At 41.1% G+C, this 27,807-nt stretch overlaps 2 protein-coding genes across 5 annotated transcripts in view; both read left to right on the top strand.

Moving 5' to 3' along the window:
• Nucleotides 1–27,807, top strand: part of LOC119261562 (histone H4-like) — an 85,645-nt gene that overhangs the window by 12,990 nt on the left and 44,848 nt on the right. The window lies entirely within an intron of this gene.
• LOC119261637 lies at nt 1,071–11,552 on the top strand. Of its 4 annotated transcripts, XM_037531258.1 has the most exons (3): nt 4,836–7,556; nt 8,602–8,938; nt 10,780–11,552. In XM_037531258.1, the coding sequence occupies exons 1-3, from the start codon at nt 5,663–5,665 to the stop codon at nt 10,796–10,798; spliced, it is 2,250 nt and encodes a 749-aa protein (XP_037387155.1). In that variant the 5' UTR covers nt 4,836–5,662; the 3' UTR covers nt 10,799–11,552. The 4 variants fall into 4 exon arrangements, 2 of the variants coding, with proteins under 2 accessions (XP_037387156.1, XP_037387155.1); XM_037531259.1 differs by lacking the exons at nt 4,836–7,556; nt 10,780–11,552 and adding an exon at nt 1,071–2,797 and having other exon boundaries at nt 8,602–8,681; XR_005129133.1 differs by lacking the exon at nt 10,780–11,552 and having other exon boundaries at nt 4,836–7,965; nt 8,602–8,741.

The raw sequence follows: 27,807 nt of genomic DNA, 5'->3' as shown, positions 1-27,807 counted from the left end.
GCAAAATGTTCAGAACTCAAATCTTTAAACATTTGCCGCAAATGCAAACTTCCATTACACTGTATAATTTAATATCTGTTATATTAGAGTCTTAGTCTGAGTTTACATTGTACATTTTGGAAGCAAATGATGTTGAGGTTATTCTCTGCCCCCCCCCCCCCCTCCCTTAAATTTATTCAGACTCACCATCTTAAACAGATTTAACTATTATAATTTTATTTATTTTTTTTATTACTAAGTATAAATATTATATAATATTAAAAATACAAATATTCTGATCTGGTTAGTTTAGCCATGAAAAGGATTACATCCTCAGCTAGCAACAAACAGATATTGTATGAATATGTATAGCAAGGGTCTCAAATTCAAATAACTTGGGGACTAATAGGGAAAAAAAAAACTTTCCTGTGTTTTTTTTTTCTTTCTTTTTTTCTAAGTATGCATTTTTAGCTACACATATGCACACAGGTAATCGCATCTTTGTTGGTACTGAGCAATTCTGCTGTCACCATAGAACAAGACTACATACAATTACATGGTTTAAAAATACCTGTTATTTCTGTTCTGCTCCATTAACTACAAAACTTTTTTCTATTTTTTTCTCCTGCAGATCAGAGTCGTCTCAGAACTTTCCACATCACTGAGAAGAGTTTGACTCAGTCTGAGGCTCAAGCAACTTGCAGAAAAAAGTACACTGACCTGGTCACTGTGTACAGTGATGAAGACAACTCTGCACTGACTAATCTGATTAATCTCATTAATGACCCTACTATAACTGCTTGGATTGGTCTGAACCGCAATCAGTCCATCAGTGATAAATGGTCTAATGGAGATGATTTTACATTCAGCAATCTGACAGGGGTCTGTGGGTCAGGGTCCTGCTGTGCTGCTATGAAGCCTGATGGTTCATGGGAAAATCTTCAGTGCACTGAGAAAAGAAATTTCATGTGTTATAAGCGAGGTAATTAATGACTATTAAGTATATAGTTTTAAACTAAAGGAAGGAAAGTCGTCAGATCAGTTAACAGTGAGTTCGATGTGAAGCTCATTACAGGTTCTACAACATCGTGTGTCATGCCTCCTTCATATTCAGTTATATTTGATTGATTAAATGACGTTACGTGCAGAAATACAATTTTTAGGAGTGTACTAATCTGTCGCATGAATACCATCACTGTATCACTTCCTTGAGCCATTTATTTATTTATTTAGTTAGTTAGTTAGTTATGCAAAGTGTACTGTTCATTAAGAAAGACCTGTGTTTATATTCTGTTGATTTACCACCCCCTTGTGGTCGGATTTGAGTTAGGTTTCGTTTTTTGCTGAAAGTCAGTCAGTCGAGCATTATCGCCTGCAGCACGGCAGAGAGACAGTGTTTCCAGCGTTTTTAAGCCTTGGAGTATCTTTGTCCGTAAGTTGACTACTGTTATTATATGAGAACGTTGTTTTGAGGAGGAACAATTGAGATGTTGTGTTGCTATGCATAATGTTTCTGTGTTAGCCGTAACTTGGCCGAATATGTTTCTAGCTGCCTTAACAGCTATTCAGGTAAGCTAATGTTAATAAGTAATGCATAGATTGCTAACAGGCTTCTGTAGGTGATTGTGTGAGCAGGAATGGGTAAATCTGCATCATGTTTAGTTGACAAGGTTCACACACTTTGTTTAATTCATGTGTTTATTTAAAGACCGTAAAATTTGAGCTGTGCGAAATGTTGATGTATATGTTTATGTTTATTTTCCTAGTTTTACATAAAAGATGAAAATGCACGCAACGCCTGAAGTCTTTTTTGTCAGCTATCTGTCTAGCATGGTCCAGAACGCTTGTGCGAGGACAGAATAGTAATAGGACAGTTACACAGCGGGCTAGAACCAGAACCACTGTCGACCACACACTGCGACCACGACAAGAACATCATGGACCAACAAAGGCAAGCAGACCGAACTGGAGATTATGAGGTCATGTCACAAGTTGCAGGGTCCAAGTCATCTGGAAGATCAAGTAGGTCCTCAGCCAGTGCAGCAGCTACCAAGGCAAAAGCTAAGGCAGAGGCGGCCCTGGTAGAAGCCAAGTATGCAGCTCAAGAAGCGGAGATGATGAAAGAAAAGGCCCGCATTGAAGCTGAAAATCAAAAAATGTTAGCTGAAGCAGAACAGCGCAAAGCAGAGTTGGAAGCGAATCTGTATGTCCTAAAAGTAAACAGGAGCGCTAAAGCAGCCTCAGCAGAAGCAGCAGTCTATGAAGCCGCAACAGCAATAGAGCCAGACACACTGGAAGGAATATCCCAAATATATCCTGAGGATCGCACTCAACGCACAAATGAGTATGTGCAGGCCCACTACGTGACACCAAACGCTCAGCAGCAAGCTCCGGTCTCACAGGAATCACCTGCCTTGCCTATGAGTGCAGAACGAGCACACCCCGACCCAATTCAGTGGTATCCAGTTCATGATCAGGAGCCCCGTTTATCTAAGCTCTGCATTAAAGATGAGGGAATGCCTGGTGCACAAAACAGAGGCTACTCACCTTGGGTTCCTGCTCCAATGTCTCACTCATCCAGTCTTAGAGATTACGCGTGTGAACCAGCGCAAATAACGGATCTCACCAAATATCTTGTAAGAAGAGAGATGGTAAGCTCAGGGCTACTGAAATTTGATGACCGTCCAGAAAACTACTGGGCCTGGAAAACGTCCTTCCAAGACATTACTGGAGAGCTCAACTTAACAGCACGAGAGGAACTTGACCTACTGATAAAGTGGCTCGGTCCAAACTCATCTCCACAAGCCATGCGAATCAGGTCAGTCCATGTCCACAATCCAACATCAGGTGTCGCTATGGTGTGGCAAAGGCTAGATGATACATATGGCTCCCCTGAGATCATAGAGAATGCACTTCTGCTAAAGCTAGAGACTTTTCCAAAAATATCTAACAAAGACAACCAGTGTCTTAGGGAACTGGGGGATATTTTAATGGAGGTTCAGGCAGCTAAGTCAGGTGGAAAATTACCAGGTTTAGCCTACCTTGACACAGCTAGGGGGGTTAACCCAATTGTGGAAAAGCTTCCCTATGGCTTACAAGAACGCTGGATTACACAGGGCTCTAAGTACAAGGAAGAACATAATGTTCCCTTTCCACCCTTCAGCTACTTTGTAAGTTTCATATGCAGTCAAGCAAAAACCCGTAATGATCCAAGTTTTGTGTTCTCTACATGCAGTACTAACACCCATGTAAAGCCAGAGAAACCGCTAAGACACAACAATTACAAAACAGTGTCAGTGAGAAAAACTGAAGTTGCAGTTGCACCTGCGCTCCACAATAGTGCATCAGTAAAGAAAATAGAGGAGCCGGCAGAGCGGTGTCCTATTCACAGTAAGCCGCACCCCTTGGCAAAATGTCGGGGGTTTAGAGTCAAACACTTAGATGATAGAAAAGCTTATCTAAGAGAAAACTCTATCTGTTATCGTTGTTGTGCATCCACTAAGCACTTGGCCAAAGACTGTAAAGTTGCCGTGAAGTGCAAAGAGTGCAATAGCAACAAGCACCTTACTGCTTTACATCCTGGCCCAGCTCCTTGGGTTACAGAGGTTGAAACGACATGGAAAGAGCATGGCGGGGAGCAAGAAAATAGCCCGTCTCCGGAAGTTATTTCAAAATGTATAGAAATCTGTGACACATCTCATGGACTCAGGTCATGTTCAAAAATCTCCTTAGTGAGCGTGTACCCTGTTAATGAGCCCAACAAAGTCCAAAAAATGTATGTGGTCTTAGATGACCAAAGCAACCGATCTCTTGCGAAGACAGCCTTCTTTGATCTGTTTGGCATTAGTGCAGTCTCCTCCACTTACACTCTAAGGACTTGTGCAGGAATAAAGGAGGCAACAGGGAGGAAAGCTCACAATTTTGTTGTCTCGTCTCTAGATGGAAAGACTCATGTACCACTCCCACCTCTTTTAGAATGCAATACTATGCCAGATGATCGCTCAGAAATTCCTACGCCTGACATTGTGCAACATTTCCCTCACCTAGCTCCTGTTGCAGGTGAAATACCACCGATTGAGCCAGAAACGCCCATCCTTCTCTTATTGGGGAGAGATGTCCTGAGAGTGCACAAAGTACGCGAACAGTACAATGGTCCACACAACACACCATATGCCCAGCGGCTAGATTTGGGCTGGGTCATTGTAGGCGAGGTGTGCCTTGGAGGGGTGCACAAACGAACAAAGGTGAACGTCTACAAAACAAATGTGCTAAACAATGGGCGCACTTCCTTTCTTGAGCCTTGTCTTAGTACAATACACGTGAAAGAGAAGTTTAGTGCTCCCATCCAGCAAACTACAGACCACGCATCTGACATCATACAAACAGCTCCACTCAAACTGACAGACAACCTGGGACTTAATGTTTTCCAAAGAAATCCTGATGATGACAAAACAGCCTTGTCTATTGAGGACAAGATTTTTCTTGAAATTATGGACAGAGAAGTTTATATGGATGATGACAATCACTGGGTGGCGCCGCTACCATTCCGTACGCCACGTCCTCTACTTCCCAACAACAGAGAACAGGCCTTAAAGCGACTCACTGTTCTGTTACGGACACTAGAGAAAAGAAAAGACATGAAAGAGCAATTCATTGAATTCATGCAGAAAATCTTTGATAATGACCAGGCAGAAGAGGCACCACCACTCGAACCAGGGGAAGAATGCTGGTACCTACCAACATTCGGAGTGTACCACCCCCAGAAACCAGGCAAAATACGAGTTGTTTTTGACTCAAGCACCTCATGCAAAGGTATTTCCCTAAATGACATTCTACTTAGGGGGCCTGACTTAAACAACACGCTGCTCGGGGTTCTATTGTGCTTTCGGCAGGAACAAGTTGCGGTCACTGTAGATGTGGAGCAGATGTTTTACTGCTTCAGAGTCAAGCAAAGTCACAGAAATTATCTCCGGTTTCTGTGGTTCCAAGATAATGACCTTAGCAAAGAAATCATGGAGTTTCGCATGAAGGTGCCAGTTTTTGGGAACAGTCCTTCCCCGGCTATTGCAATCTATGGCCTAAGATGAGCAGCTGAACTTGGGGAAGAAGAGTATGGCTTCGACACAAAGCAGTTCATCTTGCGCAATTTCTATGTGGATGATGGACTGGCCTCTGTGTGCAGTGAAAGCGAAGCCATTGAGCTCTTAACACGAGCAAGAAGCATGATGGCAGAGTCAAATATAAGGCTTCACAAAATAGCCTCGAACGTCAGTCATGTGATGAATGCATTTCCCCCAGAAGAAAGAGCAGCGGATCTCAAAGATTTGGATTTGGATGTTGACCCTCTACCTCTTCAGCGAAGCCTCGGAGTTGGCTGGAACCTGGAAAATGACTGTTTCACCTTTCGAGTTGCTAAAGACAACAAACCCTTTACCCGCAGAGGAATACTTTCTGTTGTCAACAGCCTCTACGATCCCCTTGGATTTGCTTCTCCAGTTACAATCCAGGGAAAGGCATTGTACAGAGAGTTAACGGTTGGACAGCAAGATTGGGATGAGCCTTTACCAGTGGACCGGGAGGCAGAGTGGTTAAGGTGGACTGACTCACTTACCGCTCTCGAGCATCTCCAGATCCACAGGCCATTTGTTCCAGTTTCATCATCACATGCTCAGAGAAGGGAACTATGCATCTTCTCAGATGTTCGACAACAGCAATAGCAGCTGCAGCATACCTCAGGGTCATTGACACTGGTAGCCAATGTCATGTTGGATTTATCATGGGGAAATCAAAGTTAGCACCCTCATCTGCGCACACTATCCCACGCTTGGAATTATGTGCAGCGGTATTAGCAGTGGAGTTGACTCAAGTGATTATGGAGGTAAGCGACATTCAGTTTGATACAGTGAACTTCTACACGGATAGCCGAGTAGTTCTAGGCTACATTCATAATGTCACCCGGAGATTCTACGTGTATGTGGCCAACAGAGTTGCTCAGATTCGCAGGATTACCAAACCAGACCAGTGGCATTATGTCACTACTGACCAGAACCCTGCAGATCATGGGACGAGAGCGGTATTAGCAGCCCAACTGCAACAGACCACCTGGCTCTCTGGGCCTCGGTTTCTCACACTATCTGAGACCGAGTCAAGAGATCCAGCGCAGAGCGAAGAGACCTTTGACCTTGTGGAACCCTCAACGGATGTTGAAATTCGTCCTCAAGTGGTTTCCATAGCAACGAAAATAGAGGAAAAGGAGCTTGGATCTCACAGATTTGCACGTTTCTCAAGCTGGAAGTCTCTGGTAAGAGCAATCAAATCCCTCATTCATGTTGCAAAGTCGTTCTCTAAAGCTTTGAGCGCCTGTAAAGGTTGGCACAGTTGCAATCTTGCAAGTACTACAGAAATCTTACAAGCAAAAACAGCAATCATTCAGTGCGTTCAAACTGAGACTTACAAGGAGGAGATTGAAAGCCTTAAAAAAGGAAAAGACATCTCGCGCAGTCCTCTTGGAAAACTCGACCCCTTTGTTGATGGTGGCTTGTTAAGGGTTGGAGGACGCTTACGGGCAGCAGATCTTTTAGATGCGGAGAAACACCCCCTGATAATTCCAGGTAATCATCATGTAGCCATTCTCTTAGTTAGACATTACCACAACCAAGTAGCTCACCAAGGTAGGCAGTTCACTGAAGGTGCTCTGCGCTCAGCAGGACTATGGATTGTTGGTGGCAAGAGACTCATTTCCAGCACACTCCACAAATGTGTCACATGTAGGAGACTTAGAGGTCGCTTAGAAGTGCAGAAAATGGCCAGCTTGCCCTCCAGCAGGCTTGCGGTTGACCCGCCTTTCACTCATGTAGGCCTGGATGTTTTTGGGCCTTGGAATGTCAAGTTCCACCGCACAAGGGCAAATAACGTTGACTGTAAAAGGTGGGCTGTAATGTTTACCTGTCTGAGTACCAGGGCCGTCCATATAGAGGTCATAGAGGCAATGTCGACTTCGAGTTTTATAAATGCCTTACGTCGTTTCCTGTCGATCAGAGGACCTGTCAAACACTTACGGTCAGACCAAGGGACAAACTTCATTGGCGCCTGTAAAGAGTTGCAAATCGACATTCAAGACCCGGAGATCAAAGGCTATCTAAGGGACCAAAGCTGCACCTGGACATTCAACGCCCCACATTCATCTCACATGGGAGGAGTGTGGGAGAGGATGATCGGGCTCGTTCGACGCATCCTTGATGGCTTGTTACTGCAAACCTCAACCACCCGCCTCACACATGAGGTTCTGGTCACGCTTATGGCAGAGGTTATGGCCATAATGAATGCCAGACCCTTAGTTCCTGTTTCAAACGATCCTGAAGCACCTGAAGTTCTCTCTCCTGCAATGCTTCTAACGCAGAAGGCTGGTACTATTCCAACACCACCTGGAGACTTTGAACTCAAGGACCTTTACAAAGCCCAGTGGCGGCAAGTGCAAGGTCTCGCGGGATGCTTTTGGAAAAGATGGAGGCAAGAGTATCTTGCTACACTGCAGACAAGACGAAAGTGGAAGGGAGAGAAGCAAAATGTCAAACAAGGTGATGTTGTTCTATTGAAAGACAATCAAGTAAAACGCAATGAGTGGCCAATTGGTATTGTAGTCAAGGCCATTCCCAGTGAGGACAACAGAGTGAGAAAAGTTGAGGTTAGCATCGTAAAACAAGGCACTGTTAAAACATATCTTAGGCCTGTTACTGATGTGATAGTACTTTTGTCTGAAACAAATGTTTAAATAAGAGTGGTATATTTATTAATATACCAGACGGGGAGTGTACTGTTCATTAAGAAAGACCTGTGTTTATATTCTGTTGATTTACCACCCCCTTGTGGTCGGATTTGAGTTAGGTTTCGTTTTTTGCTGAAAGTCAGTCAGTCGAGCATTATCGCCTGCAGCACGGCAGAGAGACAGTGTTTCCAGCGTTTTTAAGCCTTGGAGTATCTTTGTCCGTAAGTTGACTACTGTTATTATATGAGAACGTTGTTTTGAGGAGGAACAATTGAGATGTTGTGTTGCTATGCATAATGTTTCTGTGTTAGCCGTAGCTTGGCCGAATATGTTTCTAGCTGCCTTAACAGCTATTCAGGTAAGCTAATGTTAATAAGTAATGCATAGATTGCTAACAGGCTTCTGTAGGTGATTGTGTGAGCAGGAATGGGTAAATCTGCATCATGTTTAGTTGACAAGGTTCACACACTTTGTTTAATTCATGTGTTTATTTAAAGACCGTAAAATTTGAGCTGTGCGAAATGTTGATGTATATGTTTATGTTTATTTTCCTAGTTTTACATAAAAGATGAAAATGCACGCAACGCCTGAAGTCTTTTTTGTCAGCTATCTGTCTAGCATGGTCCAGAACGCTTGTGCGAGGACAGAATACAAAGTATTTCTGTACTTAATTCACTAGTTTATTTATGAGGGAATGTGTAGAGTATTTGGGGCTAAAACAGACCTCTGATGTTGTGTGTCTCTTCGCAGTCAACATTATTCCTAAATAAAGAACCCAGTTGTTCTTTCTTTTCCCCCCAAATATCACAGGATGCTCTGAATTACAAACTCAATAAGAAGTTGTTTTCTCTCCACAGATACTGACCTCACCCTCAAATATTATTTCATCTTTGACTCTTTGAGCTGGTTTGAAGCTCAGAGGTACTGCAGGACGAGCTACACTGATCTGGTCAGCATCAGAGATCAGAACCAGAATGAAGCAGTGAGGACAGAAGGGCTGAACAGCAGCATGTCCTTCTGGATCGGCCTGCTGCGCGATGAATGGGAGTGGACTGATGGAGGACGCTCTGCCTACAGAAACTGGGAGATTCAGCCTTGGTCAGCCTTGGTCAACGGGAGACTGTGTGCGAATGAAAGACGGGAAATGGGAAGCAAAGCCGTGCGGTTATTCTTATTCTACTATGTGCTACAGCAGTAAGTCAATAATTCATGAACATATTAATTCTCTCAGCTGTGTTTATTGTCAGTAAAAGCAGTAATCAAAGAGTTAGACCACAGAATGTAGTGTTCGAATAGTCATGATTATCTGCTCTGTCTCTGTCAGCTCTGTTAATATCCACAAATAATTTAAACTCATATTATTGGGCTACCCGAATCAGTTGAAATGAATAAATGACGTGATAAAAACAAGCACTAGACAGCAAAAACATCTCCATTTGGTGGATCAGAAACGAGAAAGCGTCACTAAACAGATTCAAAATCAAAGAGATCAAAAGTCCTTTTGTTATTCTATGATGGAGCTGCACTTCATGATGACTTTAGGATTAAATATTGCAATTAATTATTAAGCTTAAGTTTCTTTTCTTTCAAAACTAACAAACCACATGACAAACACTTAAATACACTATGAACTTAAAACCCTGAATATGTCCTTTAAAATTCTCTCTTTAGTCAACTAAAAATATGTTATAAAACAAAGACAAACAAGACCATAAAATACAGTGATTTTATATATATATATATATATATATATATATATATATATATATATATATATATATATATCACACACACACAGGCCACTTTATTAGGTAAATTGCTAGTAAAATGTTGGCTTCAGAACTGCCTTAATTCTTCATGGCATGGCAGACTTTCAACAAGGTGTTGGAAACATTCCTCAGAGATTTTGGTCCGTCTTGACATGATAGCATCACGCAGTAGCTGCAGATTTGTCGGCTGCACATCTATGATGCGAATCTCCTGTTCCACCACATCCCAAAGGTTCTCTACTGGATTGAGATCTGGTGACTGTGGAGGCCACTGGAGTCCAGTGAACTTATAGTCTTGTTCAAGACACCAGTTTGAGATGATATGAGCTTTGTGACATGGTGCACTATCCTGTTAGAAGTAACCATCAGAAGATGGGTACACTGTGGTTATAAAGGGATGGACATGGTCAGCAACAATAGTCACATAGGCTGTTGCATTTAAACAGTGCTCAGTTGGTACTAAGGGGCCCAAAGTGTGCCAAGAAAATATCCCCACACCATCACACCACCACCACCAGCCTGAGCCGCTGATACAACGCAGGATGGATCCATGCTTTCATGTTGTTTACGTCAAATTCTGACCCGACCATCTGAATGTCGCAGCTGAAATCGAGACTCGTCAGACCAGGCAACATTTTTCCAATCTTCTATCGTCCAATTTTGGTGAGCCTGTGCGAAATATAGTCTCAGTTTCTTGTTCTTAGCTGACAGGAGTAGCACCCGGTGTGGTCTTCTGCTGCTGTAGCCCATCGTCTTCAAAGTTTGACGTGTTGTGCGTTCAGAGATGGTGCTCTGCTTCCTTGGCTGTAACAAGTGGTTATTTGAGTTCCTGTTGCCTTTCTATCATCTGGAACCAGTCTGCCCATTCTCCTCTGACCTCTCACATCAACAAGGCATTTTCGTCCACACAACTGACCGCTCACTGGATATTTCCTCTTTTTCTGACCGTTCTCTGTAAACCCTAGAGATGGTTGTGCATGAAAATCCCAGTAGATCAGCAGTTTCTGAAATAGTAAGACCTATTTGTGTTAACAAGCAACTGAACCTAATAAAGTGGCCTGTGATAACATATATATATATATATATATATATATATATATATATATATATATTTGAATGTATGATGCAATATCATCATATAGTGCTGTACAGACTGTTCTTTGCTACTGCAGTGACTTTAATTCCCTCAGCATGAATAAAATATATTTAAAGTAAAGCTGAATCTCTGCTCTCGCTCTAAAACATCTTTGCTTTGTTTTCTGACAGCACTTATCCATGTCAGTGATGACGTTATGAGCTGGGAGAACGCTGAGGATTACTGCAAGAAAGATAATAGAAATTATATTCTGCGCATTGAGTCTCACCTGGACCAGAAAGAGGTGGAGTTTGAGCTCAGGAGGAGGCGTGTCTCTGGGCCTTTGTGGGTGTGGCTTGGACAGAGTCGACTCTCTGAGCTGCTGAAGTCCAATAAACTGGCTTTGGGACCCCGGACCAACTGGAATGAAGGAAAGACAGAGCCTCCTCAGTCCCTCAGCTGTCTTGGTACAGACATTGTGGAGAAAACATTTAGGCAGAAGACGGACGTTTCTGCTCAAAGACCTGTTTGTGAAGTTAAACAACCGTAAAAAAGACAGTTTTTTCAGTCCTGGAAGAACAGAGTGCTGGACAGTTTAGTGTTTTCACAGTTCTGACTCACTTGTTCCAGTCAACATGCACTAGTTGAATCAGGTGTGATCGGACAGATAAAATACTAAACTGTACAGAAACGCTTCATATGTTTAGTGCCTTATATCCTTCACTCTTTATTTTAAACGGAAACTGCAAAATGTTAGTTTTGTTTACCCCTGTCTCATGTAACGTATCCAGCATTGTTTTTCTGCATTTTATTTTCCTTTTTCAATTAGCTTTAGACAATGACTTTAGGAACAGCTTGGATTTTATTAGTGACAGATTAGCTACTAATACTGTTTTTTTTTTTTTGTTTTTTTTTTTTATGAAGAAAATGACTTTTTAAAAATTTCATGACATTAAAAAAAATAAATCGGTCTGATCTCTTTACACTAAGACTATTCCAGCTTTTTCAATTCCAATGACAGACATACATTTGAATGAGTGAATTTCATGGCAGGCCACTTTGTCCATTAACACTGATTGAAAAAACTGCCCACCGCACACTTTGGTATAAAAATTCATGCAACACATGAATAATAAGATTAAGAGCCAGTCATGAGTTTGCAGGTTTGAGTTTTAATAAGATAATTTCAATAATCCACCAAGTGAAGCTCAGAATGAACTGCAGCTTCAGCTGTAGACTAGTTTTACATAAACGTTCAAGTCTGATGCAGCTGGAGGAGGTGCAGAGAGCAGTAGGTCTTTTTGGAGGAGGTGCACAGGAAAGTGGAGATGCACAAAGCAGTGTTTCAGCCCTCTTCACACATGCCCTTATATTCAGAAATGCAATGGTAATTGAGAGGGAAGGGGTTACGCATCAATGCAATCCAGAGTCAAAATCCCATTACAGCAGGTAAAGCTGAATGTTGAAAACAGTGCATGACTCTACAGAAAAGTTTTTCAAATCCACGCAGTGCACAGGCGCAGCTGCTTCTGTGCAAAAGTGACACAGCACAGCCCTCAAAACAGAGCATTCGTGTTGTGCTTATGTCGAGGTTAGCAAGGTAGCAGTAAGGATTACTGACACTGACACCGCCTTAGCAATTGTGTGTTAGTGCTCTAGTTCAAGTGCTGATTTTGATTGGTTCTTCTGCTGAGTTTGACTGTCTGTACCAATAGCTCAGCACTCTATGCATTTTATGGAGAGTGAAGATGGAGAGTGATCTCACTCAAAAAGCGGTGGGGCATCAACACTGTAGTGGTGACTCAAAGGCCTGCTTACACCTGTTGTTTTGGCGCAATGTACATTTACTGGTCACTTTTTTAGACACACCTTCTTAATTCATACACCTTGTACTTGTATCTTTTTTTAATGCAGCTTGTGCCGGTCAGTTTTTACTGCTTCTTAAATGGTCAAAGGTCCAGTCTTGACTGATTTTTGTTGTTGATGGATTCTCAAACCAGCAGAAACTATGAGGTGTGTAAAAAAATAATACTGAAGATAAAAAAAAAAATACTAATTCCATTCTTCACAAAATTAAGAGCATAAACATTATAAATAAAAGAGTTAAACATATTTATTGAATAAATATATTTTAGACATATTGCACATTAAGTATTGATTAGATTATAACGTCGTGAAATGATATCACTAAAAGTATTGGTAACAGTAATAGTGTGAAAGGTGATTTATTTCTTGGCAGTATTTGCTTGGTGTGTTCTCCTTGATACTTTTTTTTTTTTTTTTTAAAGAAACTTTATTTTAGCAAAAAGTACAGTTTACAATTAACAAACATCATCATTACATACAAAATATCAAAACAGTTACAGACTTTATATTTTAAAAGGTCAGAAAGTCCCATTTCTTACCTTCTTGTTTTTTTGTATCAATAGTCCTTCTTCTTTTCAATTCCCGTATAATATGTCTAAAAACAATATCACTGGACACAAAAGCTTGATCAATTGTCATTTTCGTTCTTGTTTTCCACAGTTGACTTTTAACAATGCAAATGATTAGCCATAATAATTCCTTTTGTTGTTTTGGGAGAGAGTTTCAAAATAATCCATATGCTATTGTCTTCATATTCATTTGTATATTTATATTTAAGCTTTGTAATTTATTCCATGTTTCTTTAGATCTATAACAATCAAATAAAAAGTGTTCTAAAGTTTCTTCAGCGTCGCAGTTTGGCATGGGACATTTTATAGTCTTTACATAGCAGCTCCACCTGACTACAGTTCTTACGGGTAGTCTCCTAACAGAGATTAGCCACGATACATCTCTCAGATTTCCTGATAGAATTTTATTGTTAATATTATTGCATGCGTTTTTATATTCATTTGGTTGTAAATCTTTGTAAATAATCATATCACTATATATAGTTACATATTAGTTCATATATTTCTTTACTATGATCATTTATCCAGTTTATATTGAGATGTTTATGTTTTGCAATAAAATCTGAATACAGTAATTTAAAATATGGGAAATTGGATCTGTGACCTCCTCTTTTTTCTTTCCAGTTTGTTAATTTTCCTACCCAGGCTGCTTGTCTGTGAATTCCCCCTGCAATAACTTTGCAGGCTGCAATTTTAGTTTTGATTGCTAGGTCTATTGCTCCTAGACCTCCGCACTCAGTGCTTTTAAATAAAATGTTTCTTTTGGTCACTTCTCTTGTGGTGTTCCATATAAAATTACAACGTTAAGTTCGGACCGACAAGTATGCCGACACTGATGTTGAGCAGTACCTACGCAGGTACTGTGAGATTTTACAGCCTGTGTTTAAACCTCTGGATCAGTTTGTGCTGTAGTGTGGAGTCCACCGTTATGAAGTGCAGCTACATCATAACTCTGATGGCAGTCTTTATCAGATCCCAAATTCAATCTCACTGGGGCCGTATAACGGCAGGATCTCATACCCTGGTCAGGTACAGAGGTGCTACATCTGTGGTTCCCAAGATCATCAAGTGAATGACTGTGAGACCTTGAAGTGTTGGAAGTGTTGGAAGTGTGGGGAGGTTGGACCTAGAGGTAAGGAGTGCAAAAATACAGAACTATATCATTTGTGCCAGGAACAAGGCCACACTTACTTTAAATGCCCAAGCTCCTATAGCAATCAAGCGCATGGACCGACACCGATGCCATCTACTAACATCAACACAGCTCGAAATGGAGAACATCCGGAGGACACGACACCTCAAACCAGTGAGGGCATCCAGGAAGCCCAGAACAGCATCGAGGGTCCAGCTCAGATCAACAACGGAGAAGAGTCTACAAAGTCTACAAGTTCCACCAGCGACAGCTCTGACACCAGCTCCAGTGGCAGCAGTGATTCCAGTTCGGATGACTCAGATTCCAGTGAGGGGATTCTTCCTCCATCCGGGACATCAGAAAGTGTCACCTGGCCAAGAAGACACCAGAGCAGGGATGACGTCTGGATGGCAGTTAACGGAGAACAAAGGTGACACTGTTCTTCTTATTCCTGGCAATTCTGACAGTCTGCACAATGGAAGTCTCCCTTCCACACAATCTAGCACTGCCATTCTAAGTGTGGCTAAGAAGTGCAGAAAAAGAGCAACCTTACCAAGTTCCAGCGTTCAGAAAAAAATGAAGGAGTAAGAACTTTAACATAGTTCGTAACTATGATATGATTTTGTTTCTATTGCTTATTCTTTAGATGTCTATTAATATCATATCTATTAATGTTAGAGGAATACATACAGAAAGATATAGAAAGATGAAAGTAGAAAGTTTAAACAACAAAAAATGCGACATTATATGTGCACAAGAGCTGAGGTTGAAGGATAGCGATGACATAAATAGCCTTAAGTATTTGTGTGTCTAAATTTGTGTGTGTGTGTGTGTGTCTATTGTGCGGGGCTCCGCCTCCTGCGCCTTGGTTTCAACTAGGTCCTGTAGAGGAGCATAAGTGCGGACAGGGGCCGTTTGTCATTGATTTTCTTTGAAGCCTGTGGAAGATAGTCTAAGGAGAATGTCTGGTAGAGGCAAGGGCAGTTTAATTCGACAAAATTGAAAGAAGTCAAAGATGAGTGGAAGAGGCAAGACCGGCGGTCTCTTTTGTTGAACAGTTGAAACACCAATTACTCAGTCCAGTGCTTTGTGGCCCAGAAGTTTGTTTTCGTTTGTTCTCTTGCTCAATTTGAAGTATCTCAAGTAATTTAACAGCAAAAAAAAGAAGCTACGCATGTGCCCCCAAGGCGCCTCTCCACCTTTGGTGGGGAGGCACTGGGTTAAGCTGAGGTTTGTGGGCAAAGGTGAAGCTCCAAATCGGTCTGAAGTTGGAGCTCAGCTACTACAAACCAATGGATAACTGCTGCTGACGTTTATTCTTTTATTGCCTTACCCAGTCAGAAAGACTTTGAACTGATTTTTCTTCAGGAATGTGGTCTTCAGCGATTTTGTCAAATCTTTAGTGCTTCAGCTGAAAATGGCTTCTGGAAAGGTTGGGAGATAGATTCCTCCGCTCCACAAGATGTGCACTTTGTGTTTGTAAAGTTCTGGACTGGGCGGTTGCAGATGCAGATATAGAACAATATCTGCTCCGCTTTTGTGAGATTTTGCAGCCTGTACATAAACCAGTAGATCAATTCGGCATCTGGTATGGGGTTCGCCGTTATAAGGTTAAGCTCAGGAAAGCCATCGATGGGAACCTAATGCAGATTCCAAATTCTATCAGTATGGGTCCTTATAACGGCAGGATTACCTACCAGGGGCAAGTACAGCGCTGCTATGTGTGTGGCTCTTTGGAACATCAGGTGAAGGAATGTCAGGCTGTTAAGTGCTGGAAGTGCGGGGAGTTGGGACACAAAGGAAAGGAGTGCATGAATACAGAATTGTGTAGCTTGTGCAATCAGAAAGGCCACTCCTACTTCAAGTGCCCGGAGTCCTACAGCAATAGAGCACGAAATGTGAAGTACCCAAACAGCGTACAGCAGCTCGACGTAGAGCCCACTGACATCCAAACCGAGAGCTGTGCAGCAGAAGTCGTCTCAGCACAAAACCTTGGAAAACCGCAAAGTATGATCATTAGATATGCTGAGGATCAAGCCCACCTTAACAATGAGCAGGAGGAGGAGGAAACCACTTCCACATCCAGCAGTGATACCACCGCCAGCAGCAGCAGCACTGGCTCCAGCCCAGAGTCTGATATCACGGAAGAAGATTTCTTAGCCCTGCCTGATCCTCGGTCTGAGAGAACAGGTGGAACGGAAGCAGCTACGGCAATACAACCGGCATCTGCAGTGACCCAGGTCACCTCCACTCCACCGCGGGCGGTTGCAGGTGAAGGTATTCAAACTACCCACAATGACATTGATCCAGTAGACAATCCCCCAATGCAACAACCTGCTAAAATGAAAAGGAAGAAAAAGGCCTTGTCCTCGGAAACAAGCGCAATAAAAAAGATGAGAGAATGAGCACACATAAGATCATATTAACATCAGTCACATAATATGGATGATTATTTATATATTATATTATTAATGTCCTTGCATATATTTTCTATAAATGTTAGAGGAATAAAATCAGAGAAGTATAGACAAAAGACAATAAGTTGTTTAAAAAATGTTAAATGTGATGTTATCTGTGCTCAGGAGTTGAGATTGACCACTCCAAGTGACCTAGATGACGTTAAAACACTGTGGACTGAAGGGACGGCAGTGTTATCTATTGGGGTAGATCGAGCCGATGGGGTGGGCATCTTTAAAGAAAAAGTTGACATCATTAAATGCAGAGAGATAATACCGGGGATAATTCTTATGGTTGATTGTTATTTAAAAACTTTGAAATTAAGAATCATAAATGTGTACACTCCTCCTGACAGGGCGGGGAAAATGAGAATTTTTCATAAGCTGTATGAACTACTGTGTGTCGATTTCCATGTAGTGCTATCTGGTGATTTTAACACCATCACAGACGTCAGAGACAGAATCCCGATGAAAGATGTGGAGCTTACCAGAGAGGGAAAATTGCTCAAATTAGTCTGTGAGACATGTAACATGAAAGATGCGTTTAGAGAAAAATTCCCAGATGATCTTGGCTTTACGCGCATCAGTAATACAGTGAAAACACGTATTGATCGAATTTATGTAAACAGCTCATTAGAAAGAAGAGTCATTAGCTACCAGACTGAGTACCTGATGGAGTCTGATCATTTAGGAGTGAACGTGAAAGTGAATTTGGGTGTTGTGGAAGATCGAGGCTACAGGAAACTCAACACACAGTGTCTAAAACAGAAGAACGTGCTTCTAGAGTTGGCTAAAGAGATCGAGAGAATAAAGAGCCTAAAGGTTTTGACTAGATCCAATATGGAATGGTGGTCGGTTTTTAAAGGGCAAATAAAGATCTTTTTTAAATGCAAATGTAAAGAACTTCACCAGCAGAGAAACGAGTGCTATAATAAATTAATGTCTGAGTATGTCGACCTCCAAACGACCTCTGGCAGAGGTCTAGATGAAGAAAACAGATTGACAAATTAAATTGCAGTTAGAAACATTAAATAATGAAGTTTTTCTAAACACACAAGTTCAAGCGGGTTTTGGTTGGAATTGCGACAGACATGCGCGAGATGTGATAAAACAGCTAAAAAAACTGAGGGAAAGTAAACGGATTGGGGGAATTAAAGATGAGAATGGCGACGTAGTCAATAATGAATATAATAAAAGGAAAACAATCAGGCAGAAGTGCGAGAATGATTATAAATGAGTGAGCATTGATGAAACTAGACTTAGGTGCTTTTTAAACTCATGTCCAACATTACAGACGGAAAGTCTAAAGGCTTTAGAACAACCAGTGAAGAAGGAGGAAGTGCTGAAAGCCATTAACGAGCTGAATCTGGGTAAAAGTCCGGGTCCAGATGGTCTGCCAGCTGAGTTTTATAAATCTTGTCCAGATGTTTTTCGCAGACCTTTTGGTATCTGTTTATAATGAAGGATTAGAAAACGAAGCTTTACATGACTCCTTTTATCACTGTGTAATTTCATTAATCTTTAAAAAGGGAGATCGCAGTGATTTGGATAACTGGAGACAGATAAGCCTGATGAATATAGATTATAAAATCTTGGCTAAAGTGATAGTAAACAGAATGTCTGGGGTCATGAATGAAGTCATTGAGGTTGGGCAGACCTGTGCAGTAAAAGGGAGATACATGTGGGATAATCTGTGTGCGATTAGAGACATAATCACGACCAAGAGAGATCAGGACTTTTATGTAGTTGGACTAGATCAAAAAAAGGCCTTTGATTTCCTATCTAGAGATTATTTATGGACTGTTTTAAGACATTATGGTTTCCCAGAGAAGTTCATTAATATGATCAAGCTGTTATATAAAGAGTCAAAAGTCCAAATGAACATAAACGGGATCTTAACTAAGGATTTTAAAATTGACAGAGGAGTGAAGCAGGGGTATCCGCTAAGCTCCGCTCTGTATGTGATTGCTATTAGTCCCCTGCTGCATAGAATCAAATGCGATCCTAGGCTGCAGGGAGTCGAACTCTCAACCACAGAGCCACTGAAAATCTCTGCGTATGCAGATGACGTCACAGTGTTTGTTAGAAGTCAAGTGGAGTTAGACGTCATCAGAGGTTAAATACCAGCAAGAGTGAGGCTGTGTGGATAGGAGAGGGAGATCCAGCCACGATAAACTTGCCCGTTAAAGAAGAGATTAAAATCCTGGGACTCGCGATATTAAACGGGAAGTGTAGCAACACAAATTGGGAGAAAAAAGAACAGGAAATTCAGACTGAATTAGGAAAATGGAAAATCTCAAATTATAAGAGCAGGATTCACGTGATTAAGACCTTTATTCTGTCTAAACTGTTGTTTTTGGCTACTATTTTTCCTCCAGATGAAAAGTGTGTGATGAGATTAAATAAAATGTGTGTTCATTTTATTTGGGGAAACAACAGGGAAGTGACGAAGCGGGAGGTTTTATATAAACCCCGGGAGAAAGGAGGCCTCGGGGCGGTGGAGTTGGGGAGAAAATTAAAAATAGCCTTTTGTAAAAATGTAGCTCAGGCTATGAGCAGAAACTCAGAGTGGATAGGGAATAAAACTTCTTGGGGAAAAAAAAAGGCAGGGCGAGACAAAACATCCCATCTTTCAAATTAGTTTATAGTGATTTTATATCAAAATATGAACAATTAAATATTGATTGGAGGAATTCCCCAAATAAATCGATCTATAAGATCATACAGGACAGAGATTATGGAGAAAGGTTCCATTATAAGTATTTAACTCCCACCGAAGGATGAGCTTGTGTGAAAAACATCTCATCCACATTCCTCTCTGAGAACATCAGAGATGTGATGTGGCTGGTGACCGTTGGCCGGCTACCCGTCAGATGTGTAGTGAAATGGAGCTGTTACGTCACAACTAAAACATGTCCGATGACTGACTGTAGTGAAGACGAGACAATTGAGCATCTTTTCATTCACTGTCTGAGAACAACAGACATCTGGAGGAAATTACGGCATATTGGGCTGAATTTGGACATTAAATGTTAAAAGTGTAATGTTCGGGATTTTTAATGAAACTTTTTCCAAAAGTGTGTTAGAGTTTTATTGGTTCATCGTTTGTGTTGTTAATTGTAAGATCTGGAAGACGCGCTGTAGAGTGGTTATAGAGCAGTGCGAAATACCTGCAGAAACTGTTTATAAAGAAATACTGTGTGAGATCAAAAGACTGAGGACAATAGACACTCGAGGAAAGGGACAGTTCCCCTGGACTCTGCTGGATTTTTAATCAGTGTTGCATGTTTCTAATGTAAATAATACTGTAGGAATGTTGATGAATGTGGATTTTGTATCTGAAAATGTGTTTGTATTGAAATAATATTCCTTAATAAAGTTTGTTATAAAAAGCAAGGGCAGACATCTTCGCTACTTCTTCTCTAAACCGAAGCTCAGAGCTCGACTGTGCTGAACGCAGCTTTTATGCTCCTCTACAGGACCTAGTTGAAACCAAAGGACCGGAGGCGGAGCTACACGCCACAGACACTACAGAGAAACACACAAAGCAGAAACTGCCATGAAACAATCAGTATCACTATCACCACTGTCATTATTAGTATTTCACAGCCTTACAAATCTGATGCATTTGTTAAGACGACCTTGTGGCCCATGCCAGACTGCCAGGAGGAAGAAACACTAGAGCTGTTTCTGTTAGACTGTTACCATGCTCGAGAAGTGTGGGATAAAGTGAGAGTTATGGGACTTGGAATAGAAATTACTATGAAATCTATTTTTATGGGATCTTTAAAGAAAATATGACTAAAAACAAACATGATTTTTTGTGAATGGCTCTTTGTGTTGTGAAGTCTAAACTTTGGAAAACCAGATGTAGAATGACTATCAACCAGCAGTTTGTTTCAAGTGAAACTGTTTTTAAAAGCATTGAAACTGATTTGAAAATACTGAAGACAATGACCACGTTGGTTAACACTAGAAGTCCCAGAGAGGGGTCATTTAACATTTCTACCTCTGGAACCCAGAGACAGGTCGAATGACCTGAAGGATTTTAGCTAACATCCTATAATCACCGTCTTTTGTTGTGTAAATAAGGCCATTACTGGCGCACCACAGGAGGCTTGCCATTGAGTTTAGCTATTTAGTTTCTAGTTAGTTCTATTCAGTTTATTGTATTTCATAGTATAAAGATTATACATTTTGTATTTAGTTTAGTTTTATTTGAGCAAAAAAGTAAACAATGAATGATTTTTTTTTTTATTTTAAATAGAGAATTAGAAATTTTACAGCAAGGTACAGCTGTGAGTAATGACCAGAAGCATTTGTATCAAGAGGACTGAAATTTCAGCGTGAAAAATTTAAGAACAACTCTTATTTGTTTCCATGCTTTTTATTTTTGTTATAAAAATAATACAAAAAATACAAGGAATAAAACAATTCCACACATATTTACAATAGTCTGCAGTGGGGGGCTGCGTGTGTGTGAGTGGCATTTCTTTGTGTGGCTAGCATTTCAGCACTCACTCAGCAGTCTGTCTGCACTCTCAGAACATACCTGGCATTGCCAGGGTCTGTCCCTGGTACATTTGCCACACGTGTATTTGTAGCAGTTGACACATCTCACAGTTGCACAATTGTTCGTGCATCGATGGTTGACCTGACACTTCGCCCTTTTGCCAGGGCTGGGTGTGGAAGGTTGTTGCCGAAGCAGGTTCTCCTTGCGTGCCTTCTTCTCACTCACATGAGAGTCACCCAACTCTTTTGCAAGTTCAACCAGGAAGTCCATCCGTCTCTCCTGCACCCCAGTGCATGCCTGATAAAGCACATGTGCATTTAGTGCTGCCATGTCAATCATGTTGTAGAACACGGCGACTGGCCATCTCCGTGTTCCTGCACGCACGCTGTACTCCCGCATTTGGTCCATTACATCCACCCCGCACTTTGTGTTGTTGTATTGTGTGACCGTGTTTGGCTTCCTTTTGGTGGTATCCTCAGTCTCAACCACACTGTGCATGCTACTGAGAATGTAGATGACCTTGTTCCATTTGGGTGCATACACTGTCAGTGTTGCACCAGTGGCTGAAAACACCTGAGTGGTGAATTCAGTGCGGCCCATCTGTCTAGCGGATTGAGGAATTTCCCGGCGACTCTTGTTGACTGTGCCGAGGATAGTAGTTTTCCGGCTAAGCAGTCGTTGTGCAAGTGAGAGTGATGTAAAGAAATTGTCTGTGGTTACAGTTCTGCCCTTGTCCATGAATGGTTCCATCAGCCTCATCACTACAGTCTCGGACAGTCTCTCCCCGTTGGGACGACTGGGGTCCTTGCCAAGATATGGGAGGACATTACAGATGTACTTTGAGTTCAAGTCGCAAGCCACCCAAAACTTAATACCAAACTTGTCTGGTTTTGTTGCACTGTATTGCAGAAAACAGCAGCGAGTCTTTGACGGGAAAAGCTGTTCATCAATAGTGATGTGTCGACCAGGGTTGTAGGATGCAATGCAGTTGGTGACAAATGATCTCCACACATCAGAGAGTGCAGCAAACTTATCGGTCTCCGCTCGCTCACTGCGTGTGAACATGTCATCAAAGCATAGGTGTTGTATGATGTCTTGGAAGCGGTTTCGGGCCATAGTTGCAATTATCCTTGGGTTTGCAAGGTTTGCTGACCAGCTGTCACGTAGTGATGGAACCTTGGTCACCCCCCTCAAGATAATGACTGAAATAAATGTCATTAGTTCTGGGAGATCCATGAACCAATCCACCTGCTCCGTGTGACGTGCATGTTGTGTCATCCATTCTTGAATGCTACGAAGCATGTCAAGAGTGATAAAACAGAGGAAGCTCTGAAGGCGACTCTGGACACTAGCTCTTGGCTCTCCATCTGTAGGGTACGGTTCTATTGGGGTGAAATGGAGACGTTTCTCCACTTGTTCTTCAAGCCACACTGTACCATCTTTTGCGGTCTCTGTCGGCTCGCTCGCCAACCGAGCTCTCTTTTTTAGTAGAGGAGGAGTCTCCTCATCTGCAAGATAAATAATTAAAAATTAAACATTTTGTTTTGGTTCTAAATAAAAAAGATAGTCAGAAAATGGAAATAGGTCATTTGAGAAATCTAACCTGAAGACAGCTCAGAGTCCGAATCCGGTTGAAGGATTATGTCTTCTCCATCTGAGTCACAAGGGTTGGTGTTACTCAGGATCCGTTACAATGCCTGTTGAGTGGTGAACCTTCTTTGCATTTTGTTTCTGCTTCTTTGTTCCTATTTATCCCCCACAGCACAAAAGGCTGCATGCAAATTTGCTAAGGTGTTAGCAACCTTATGCATGTCCCCTGCACAACAATGCAGCTGAGGGGTGGACAGACACTCAGGAGCAACTTACATTCTTTTGCTTACACCCTGCAAGGTTTGCAAGAGGTTGAGGTGGATCAACACAATTCATTTGTTTTCTTTTTCTAAACTGTCATTTTGAACCCACTTCTTCCACATCTTTTTAAAAAACTTTTGCATATTTCTTGAAACAGATTGTATGTTTTGCAAACTATATGTACCTTTGGCAAAATGACCTGTATAATGCAGCACAACATCACAGATCAGCAGCGAAAGGTCACATCTCCCCCATACACTTTATGTATGCTTCAAAACAAAATGTGTGTTTTATACAAATTGTCAGTTCCCTGAAAATGCCCAAAAAAAATGTCTTGAGCTGTGTTTCACATGGTGTTTTGAGAATGTCACCTCGGTTTCAAGAAATGAGCCAAACCAATTGAAAAAAAGAGATCAACTTTAATTTAAATCAACTTTAATTTGTTCAAAATGTGCACCACCATGCCACCATGCTCAGGACATGCCCCCTCCTTCTACCTAACCATTAGAGCACTATCAGTCCTCTTTTGGCATGCATAGGCTTGCAGGTAACACACTATTCAACCTACCCCCAGCTAATCTATGTTTCTGTATTTTGCTAGCCAGCATGGTCAAACAGTTTTCAAATAATATTCATATATACATACATGTAACAATGTAGAGAAAAGAAAGAAGGAAATGGAAGGGAAGAACAGGAGAAGAAAAAGCAAGTGAAGCAAAAGGTCAAATTAAAAAATTAAAAGAATGAATAGACAAAACCTTGTATTTTTTGTGAAGAAAAGAAAAAGAAAAGAACAAAAGGGGAAAGTACATGTGAGCATAAAATATGTTGAGTAATAAAAAAAACGTATTGGACGACAAAAAGAAAATAAAAAGAAAGGAATGAGAATGAGAAATATTTTTCATGTTTTTGACTAAGGACTAAGATATGAAGTAAATAGAATTAAAGGATATAAAGTAAGAAATGCATATATGTAAACTGCAATGTGTCTATTGATGTTGTAAGATTTTTTTTCCTGTGAATAATCTTGCTGCCAATTCCTGTATGTTTCTTGAAACAAGCTCACTCAGGCCTGTCTGTAGAATTTGGGCAGAGGGGGGTGAGAGGTGTTTGTGTGTAGGCAGGCTGTGGGTCCCCTTGCAGATTCCTCAGGTAATGGCCACATTTACAAATGAAAGAATGCTAATTGGAGCCATCAGAGTCATCAGTTTGGACTAAGGGTCTTTTGACCCACTTTCAGGACTTCAGGGGGTAGGTTGAAATCTCTGGGACACAGACATGCGGGACTCTCTTACTTTGTAGACAAGATTTAACAAAACAAAAAAAAAAGTTGATGTGAATTTTGTGGTTTTCTATGCTGTTCTGTTATTTTTCTGTAGTTTGATGAAATTTAAACCAAGGTAAAAGGAAAAAAAAGGCAGCTGATGATCTTCTGGGTCATGTTCATGAACCCCTGCAGTGCTCCCCTCTCTACCACTGAGCAGCTGCTGGACCACGTTGAGATGCACTATGTCAGCACACTCTCGATGGTGGTGCGGTAGGAGGACACCAGCAGCTTCTCCTGATTCCTGATTCTCCTGACTCGATTTTCCTGAGACTTCTCAGGAAGTAGAGTCTTTGCTGCGCCTTCTTGACCACTGCCATGGTGTCGATGGTTCAAGAGAGAACTTCAGAAATAACAGAGAATAAATAAATAAATAAATAAATAAATAAATAATAATAATAATAATAATAATAATAATAATAATAATAATAATAATAATAATGATAATAATAATAAAAGAAAAGGTTTGCTCAGGATGCAGTAACAGTGTTGGGGTAATTGGATCTATAGACCCCCTCCTGCTCCTCTTATACTGTCGATGATTCAGGTGACCTTTTAAATCCATACAGTGACTCAGAACAGCTGATTTTAGGGGATTTTACTCTGCATTTCTCTCAGGCAACTCTGAGGATTACAAAAGGTCCAGATATGCACAGCACAGACTCTTCACACTCCTACCTTCAGGCAGACGCTACAGTAGTGTGAAGTCCAGGACGACAAGACTGACCAACAGCTTTATTCACAGGCCATCAGGCTGGTGAACACCTCACTCACTGCCTCTCCCCCTCCCAGTCTGAACTGGTTTAACCTCACACTCAACAACTGCACCTTACCTGCACTGCACTGCTGCTGTTAGAACAACACTGTTTACATCTATTACTGCACAGAACAACATTGTTTACATCTGTTACTTCATGCACTTTATGAACAGCTGCTCTACATATTTGCACATACGCACATGTAACAAATTTTATTTCAACTTTCATACTGTATATTTGGTGAATGGAGGAACAGCAGTTAAAAGTAAAAATGTAATCTTACAGAATAAAAAAGAAAATATAAGAATAACTAAAAACAGTAAAGAATTTCATTGTACAGTGTAACTGCCTGTTCTGCTGTGCATATGACAATAAACCTCTTGAATCTTGAACTGGTTAACTAACATATCTGATCCCTTGAAGGAAGTGAGTAGGAATCTGTCTCTAACAGAACTCATTACATAACCAACAAAACCGAATTTAATTGACCCACCAAGTCAACAATCCAACAGTCCTGAAAAAATCTCCCCTACAGGTGTATTTGACCCTGGTTTTAGTGACCACTGCCCCATCACATGCAATAGAAACACTACTATAATAAAGTCAGGCTCTCGGATGGAGGTTAGAAGACCTTATAAACATTACATTTACATTTATCGCATTTGGCTGATGCTCTTATCCAGAGCGACTTACAATTTGATCATTTTACACAAGTAGGCGAAGGTGATGTTAGGAATCTTGCCCAAGGACTCTTATAGTGTAGTATAGTGCTTACACAGGTGGGGGATTGAACCCTAGTCTACAACATAGAAGGCAGAGGTGTTAACCACTACACTATCCAACCAACAGTTGGTAAACAATAAACAAAACAATAAAAAGACAAACACTAATGACCAAAGCTTCTTAAATGCCCCGGCAGTCCACTACACCTCTGAAAACCCAGATACTGATTGAGACCACTTTATCAAAGTCTCCTGGTGGGGAACAAGCAGGACCCTATAAAACATCATGATCAGACACAGATCAGATCCCTGGTTCAGCTCTGAAAGATCTTCCTTGATCAATACTAGACATAAATCATGGAGCCTCACTAGAAGAAACGGTGACCGAGACCGACGGTCTGAGACAGCTGAAGAATAAACGACGCTAAGACCTCAGCAAAAGTCAAAGGTCTTAACTGAAATCTACTTTCACTTAATGCAAATTCCGGCCTAACTTTAAATCTAAAATCATTCATTTTAAGCTCATGCTGGAGTCACAGTTGGCCAAACTAGCCGTACAGCTTAAAGTCTAGTTCTGTACCTGATTTTAATTGTCCAGCTTAATCTGAAGTCACTCACTCTTACTCCATCAAAAGCCTGATGCCCTGCCCTAAGCTTACCTTCACATTATATAATTGGAGCTACTGTTACTCACTCTAACTTTACCACAAGCGTAGGGCCTGAAGCTGAGCTCTAAACCCACCATCACTCTCTTTATATACACTATAAGCCTGAGGCCTCCTTTCACTTTAACCTCATCATCATAAGCCAAAGAAAATTATATATTTATTTATTTATTTATTTTTTTTTATTCATGCTGTCTACATCAGGAGTTCTATACCTAACTAGAAACCTACTTATTAACATGCTTTCACCTCATCATAAGCCTGGAGCCTAGATATGAGCCTATATACACCCACTGTAAACACTTCCAAAGCTTGAAGCCAAGTCCCATACCTCCTATTGCTTCATTCAACTTCCTCATAAGCCCAGGGCCTAGCTCTAAATCTACTCTACATACAGTCCAACTACTATATACCAGCTACATCACCTGCCTAAAGCCCAGCCCTGTACCCATCATTACTTTTGCTTGATCTAACCATGTTATAGGCTTAAAGCTTAGCTTTGAACACAGTTACTATTAACTTTAACCTCATTATATATCAGATGCCTCGCTGTTAACTCACCTTTACTTCCTCTAACTTCATAACACATCTGTAAACATAGTTTAGCTCACTAATATCATAAGCTTAGGGCATACCTCTGTAGCTACATCTACTTTCGAGATTCAACAGTTTTATATTCTCTTATCATGCATATGATAAAGCTATGCTGAGAAAGTAAATGTCTTGCTATGTTCCTCTTCTCATTCCCTTTAACTACCATAGAAGCCCAAGGCCTAGCTATTAACGGACTATTCACCAAGTTTAACTTCCACTGTAGGATTATAGTAAACACAAACATCTCCAATTAGTCTCATGATCTAGTTAGGCTGAATGGAGGGAACTACATAGTAAGACATTGCGCTTGTAAGGAATCGCAAGTCAGCAAAAGTAGCCTCACAGCTAAACCTCAGACTTCAATATTTCACTGCATTAAGGCCTGGGGCTCAGGAATAATCCACTCTTTGCTTTCTTTAACATTGTCATGAGCATCCGGCCTCTGCCTGTACCTACTTTTACTTTCTCATCAGAACTTCATCATTGGCTTAATGGCTTGTTCTCTACCTCCGTTCCCTAACACTAGCTACATCAGGAACCTGAGCATAAGCCTGGGGCCTAGTTGGAAGCCCATTTTTGCTGACTCTGACTCCATCATGAGCCTGTGTCCTAACTCTAATCTCATTTCTACTTCATCTCACCTCATCATGTCCCTATAGTCTCTAACTACACAATAAGCTACGGTTTAGCTCTGCATCTATTACTACACACTATAACCACAGTAGAAGCCTGAGGCCGAGCTATAAGCCTCACTCTAACTTCATCAGGT

This window comes from Pygocentrus nattereri, chromosome 19 (assembly GCF_015220715.1).
Source record: "Pygocentrus nattereri isolate fPygNat1 chromosome 19, fPygNat1.pri, whole genome shotgun sequence".
In the NCBI taxonomy this organism is placed as follows: domain Eukaryota; kingdom Metazoa; phylum Chordata; class Actinopteri; order Characiformes; family Serrasalmidae; genus Pygocentrus; species Pygocentrus nattereri.
Note: the sequence above shows the minus strand (reverse complement) of the source record. Positions and strands in the feature narration are given on the sequence as shown.

Coding starts and splice junctions, on each gene's coding strand:
- LOC119261637 (XM_037531258.1), top strand. CDS start 5,663: ATGCATCTTCTCAGATGTTCGACAACAGCAATAGCAGCTGCAGCATAC. Junction 7,557..8,601: donor GAAGCAAAATGTCAAACAAG/GTGATGTTGTTC, acceptor TTCTCTCCACAG/ATACTGACCTCACCCTCAAA.